General features: G+C 40.3%; 1 protein-coding gene across 9 annotated transcripts in view; it reads right to left on the bottom strand.

Annotated features, from left to right (window-relative positions):
• Positions 1–496: 496 nt before the first annotated feature.
• NEK4 (NIMA related kinase 4) overlaps positions 497–4,924 on the bottom strand; it is a 61,818-nt gene continuing 57,390 nt past the window's right edge. For 5 of the 9 annotated variants that reach the window (XM_055274270.2, XM_055274302.2, XM_055274329.2 and 2 more), the window contains one exon: positions 2,585–3,655. In XM_055274270.2, coding sequence (XP_055130245.2) covers positions 3,563–3,655 — 93 coding nt within the window. In that variant the 3' untranslated portion in view covers positions 2,585–3,562. Of the gene's footprint in view, positions 1,733–2,584; positions 3,656–4,327; positions 4,735–4,924 lie in introns of those variants that run through there. The other 4 variants (XR_010122464.1, XM_063646002.1, XM_055274286.2 and 1 more) reach the window with 3 other exon arrangements.

The following is a 4,924-nucleotide window of genomic DNA, read 5'->3' as shown; positions in this document are numbered from 1 at the left end:
GTTCTTTGTCTAAAGGGTCTTCTGTTCATTATTCTGCAAGGAAGATAATTAGTAAAAGCCTAAGTTAGAAGTTCATGGCCAGGTGCAGTGGCTCTCACCTATAATCCCAGCACTTTGGGAGGCTAAGGCAGGAGGATGACTTGAGCCCAGGAGTTTGAGACATTTCATGGTATATAATTAATAGTTGTCACTAGAACATTAGTTTCATGAGAACAGGGACCTTGTTTTGCTCACTGCTGTCTGCCCAGTACATAGAAGAGTACACGATGCATTGTAAGTACTTAAGATTTATTGAATGAATGAGAACTGCATTGTACAATATGGTGCCACTAGACACGGCTATTTAAATTAAAGTATAAAACTTACCAAACTAGCCATGATTCAAAGGCTCAATAGCTATATGTGACTAGTGGCTACCATATAAAACATTTCCATAACAAAGTTTCATTTATCAGATCTTCTATAGAACCTTGAATAAAATTTAATAGACAAGTGATTTTGTATTTAACATTTCACCTTTATTGAATACCTATAAGGCCATTCTGATAATGGATCATGTACTAAGCAACAGGAAAAAAAAAATGCAAGAAGTAAAGGTTGTGCAGGTGATATTCAGTAACACCGCAGTGTAGCCAGAGCAAGGACATAAAACTTCCTTAGCTTTATAAGTCTATGGAAATCAAAACTTCTAAAAGAGAAAACCAAAATCAGAATTACTGACACTTTAGGCCAGGCATGGTGCCTCAAGCCTGTAATCCCAGCATTTAGGGAGGCCAAGGCAGGCAGATCACCTGAGGTCAGGAGTTCAAGACCAACCTGGCCAACATGGTGAAACTCCATCTCTACTAAATAATACAAAAATAAGCCAGGCATGGTGGCATGTGCCTGTAATCCCAGCCACTCGGGAGGCTGAGGGAGGGGAACTTGAACCCAGGAGGTGGAGGCTGCAGTGAACCAAGATCGCACCACTGTATTCCAGCCTGGGCAACAAGAAGACCATCTCGAAAAAAAAAGAATGATTGACATTTTAGAACTAATGCTAAAAGAGTATCACATCAAAGTCTCTGAACTGTGGCCAAAGGTATATTTGGAAGAAAATTCATAGTCTTAAAGATGAGTTTTTAAATTAATTTAGGAAGATGAATTAAGCACTCAAGTAAAAACAATAAAAGTGGGAAGAAAACAATGTTTAAACAAAATAAAAATATACAGCATGGGAATAAGAAAGTATGGGGGAAGTCAGGTGTGGTGGTTCATACCTATAATCCCAGCACTTTCGGAGGCTGAGGTAGGAGGACTGCTTGAATGCAGTTTGAGACCAGCCTGGGCAAGAGACTTCCTCTCCACAAAAAATTTTAAGAATTAGCCAGGTGTGGTGGTGCATGCCTGTGGTCCTAGCTACTTGAGGGGCTGAGGTGGGAGGATCACTTCAAGTCAAGGCTGCAGTGAGCTATGATCACCTCACTGCACTCCAGGCTGGGTTACAGACCAAGATCCTGTCTCAAAAAAAAAAAAAAAAAGATACGGGTGAGATTCCTTTAATTCTAATAAAATATCACTTTATACCAATACATTAGAAAAATTAAGTAAAACTGATGACTCTCCAGAACGATGCGGATTTCCAAAACATGCACGGAAAGGTGAATAGCTCAAGGATACCAAGTTTGCCAAAGATTTGTTCCCAACTGGGCATTGGGACTTGATGGTTTTGCAAGTTGAGTTCTAGCAAACCCTTCAAAGGGAAAATAAGAGTTATCAGAAACCAGGCTGTGAACACTGTAAAAGGGCAGGAAGTATTGTTTTATTCACCACTATATCCCTAGCTCCTGGCAGAGAACCTGGCACACAGTAAACTCTTAAATAAAAATTTGTTAAGCGTGCTGGGCGCGGTGGCTCACGCCTGTAATCCCACCACTTTGGGAGGCCGAGGTGGGCGGATCACGAGGTCAGGAGATTGAGACCATCCTGGCTAACACGGTGAAACCCTGTCTCTACTAAAAAAATACAAAAAAATTAGCCGGGCATGGTGGCAGGCAACTGTAGTCCCAGCTACTCGAGAGGATGAGGCAGGAGAATGGAGTGAACCTGGGAGGCGGAGCTTGCAGTGATCCGAGATCACGCCACTGCACTTCGGCCCGGGTGACAGAGCGAGACTGTCTCAAAAAAAAAAAAAAAAAAAAAAATTGGTTAAGTGGCTGTAAAGGGAACATTTCATTAGAGTATTTCTGTGAGTGTGTATAATTTTCAAAGATATATTTTTAGTTATAGAAACTGAAAACAGGGCTGGGCACAGTGGCTCATGCCTGTAATCCTGGCACTTTGGGAGGCTGAAGTGAGTGGATTGCTTGAGCCCAGGAGTTCGAGATCAGCCTGGGCAATATGGTGTAACCCTGTCTCCACAAAAAATACAAAAACTAGCCAGGTGTGGTGGCACACGCCTGTGGTCTCAGCTACTAGGGAGGCTCAGGCAGGAGTATCACTTGAGCCCCAGAAGTGGAGGCTGCAGTGAGTTGAGATCATGCCACTGCACTCCAGCCTGACTGACAGAGTGAAACGCTGTCTCAAAAAAAACCACCTGAAAACATTTCTGGAGCAATATTTATTTTTAGAGTCCCTCGAATACAGAAGTGAAAATGTACTATTCAAGACTTGTATTTAACTTCATAAAATTTCTTTCCTAGATGGGTATCACCTCTTATTAAACAACTAATAAAATATGTGCTATATAATCATACATTTAAAACATGGAAAGACAGCTAATATCTTAGAGTACATGAAGACAAACTTCAGGAGACAAACATTAAATATATCCAAAAACTAAATGGACCTGGACTTTGCTTACAAATTGCTTAAATGGAAATGAAATTTGTGTTTAAGAAATGTTTTCACTGATGGAAAAATAAATCTAACAAAACCATTATGTAAAAACATACTGATTTACAAAGCCAATGTGTCTGTTTTAATTTGTATATACCCTAGATGAGGTTTATATTAAATGAGACTATTAAAAGTCCATCAATGTGTAGAAAAGAAATTCAGCTGCTCAAGTACTAGATAGAACTTCATATTCTTTAAATCTATTTCTAGAACTGTGAATTGACTTTTTAAAATTTTATAATTTATCAACTACTCCTTAAGGTTATTAACACTAGCAGGAATTATGATGACATATTATGTCATTTGTTTCTCCTATTGCTTTTATCTCTACATTACAATATAAAATTTTCAATCCAGCATTTTATAGCTCTGTGTTTAAGTTAATTAGTACCTTAAAAAAATAAAATTCTAAATATAAACTTGGTGGATTAAGGCTCAGTAAACAAACAAACAACAGATTTGTCCTCATAAAGAGAATATGAAAGCCAAAGTTTTTTTTCTTTCGTGATTCTGCTTCGTATTCTGTTCTGTCCAATTTCTTTTCTGTAGGAAAACCCCAAAGAGATATAAAAAAGAGATATAAAACAGTGGTGAATGGCTTCCAAATGACTGTTTGCCCTTGTTTTTTAAGCCAAACACCTCTAAAAATAGGTCTTTAATTCTGGCAGCAGATTAGGACAAACGCTCAAAAATTCATGTTTTCTTCAAAAAATTTCAACTGGCGAGCTTTCACACTGTAAGTTGTATACTTTTCACCCATGTGCTCCTGCAAACGTACCTGTTTGAGAAACAAAAAGAAAATCAGTATGTAGTAGGAAAAAATATTTCTGTAATCTTAGAGGAAGGGCTTTTCTAAGCATGACATCCAAGGGGGAAACCATACAGTTCAGTTTACATAAAAATTTTAAACTTCAAGATGTTTTGAAAAGTCATAAGAAATTAAAGAGCAAACAATAAACTAGGGAAAACATTTGCAACATTCATGCCAAAGGATTAATAGCATTCGTATATAAAGAGTTCTTAAAACAAAATCAATTTCATAGATAATTCAGCAAATTCATTTATATATGTATGTAAATGTAAATCCCATATATTTACAAAATAATCATATAAATAACCACTTAGTGAAATGGGAAAAGTTCCCTTGTCCCTCCTGCAGGGCGTGCGATGGGGGTGTGGCTCACTTCTTCAGTGCCCCACTGCTCAAACCTCTAGGGGACCATACAGACAGGCAGGCTTTGGGGCTCCGACCCCATGGTAGTGTCTAGCAATGAATGTTTACAGCTGAAGCCCCAGTGGGCGTGTGTTACAGGGTGCTCTTTTAGTTTAGCCATCTGTAGGCAGCTTGTGTTAGCTCAATTAGACCCTTGCCCTATCACAAGGACAGAGGGCTTTCTGTACCCCAGGGTTCTTGCCTTGGTGTACCGGAAGAATCAGATCACACGTGGGCTTGGAGAATGACTGCAAGGTTTTATTGAGTGAAAGTAGCTCTCAGCAGATGCGGGAACCTACAGATGAAGGGAGATGGTTTTCCCCTGGAGTCTGGCCGCTCAGCGGACAGGGTTCTCCTCCAGCTACCCTGGCCAAACTCCACTTCGTTCTGCTGGTCGATGGCCTGCTGGCATGCTGGCATCTGTCAGTGTGCTCTTCCGCTGGCATGCTCCCCTCGATGTCCTCTCAATGTCCAGCTGCTTGTGTCTTCTTCTGCCAATGTGTTCCTCTCAACATCCAACCTCTTATCTGTGTTCCTGCGAGGGTCTCGGGGGGTTTTTATAGGCACAGGATGGGGGAGTGGCAGGCCAGGGTGGTCTTGCGAAATGCAACATTTGGGCACAAACCAGCAGTGCCTGTTCTCACCTAGGTCCATGGGCACAGATCTGAGGGTGGAGCTCTAGCCAGAGGCCACACCCTCCCTTACCCAGTACTTCCATCCCCCTTCCATATCATTAGCATACATAAAATTCAACCTGACCAGTAATAAAAAAAAGTACTATGTGACATTTAATGTATGCTTGTGGAAAGAACTGTTCAAAATTAAAATAACACC

The sequence above is a fragment of the Symphalangus syndactylus genome, chromosome 1 (assembly GCF_028878055.3).
Source record: "Symphalangus syndactylus isolate Jambi chromosome 1, NHGRI_mSymSyn1-v2.1_pri, whole genome shotgun sequence".
NCBI lineage: Eukaryota > Metazoa > Chordata > Mammalia > Primates > Hylobatidae > Symphalangus > Symphalangus syndactylus.
Note: the sequence above shows the minus strand (reverse complement) of the source record. Positions and strands in the feature narration are given on the sequence as shown.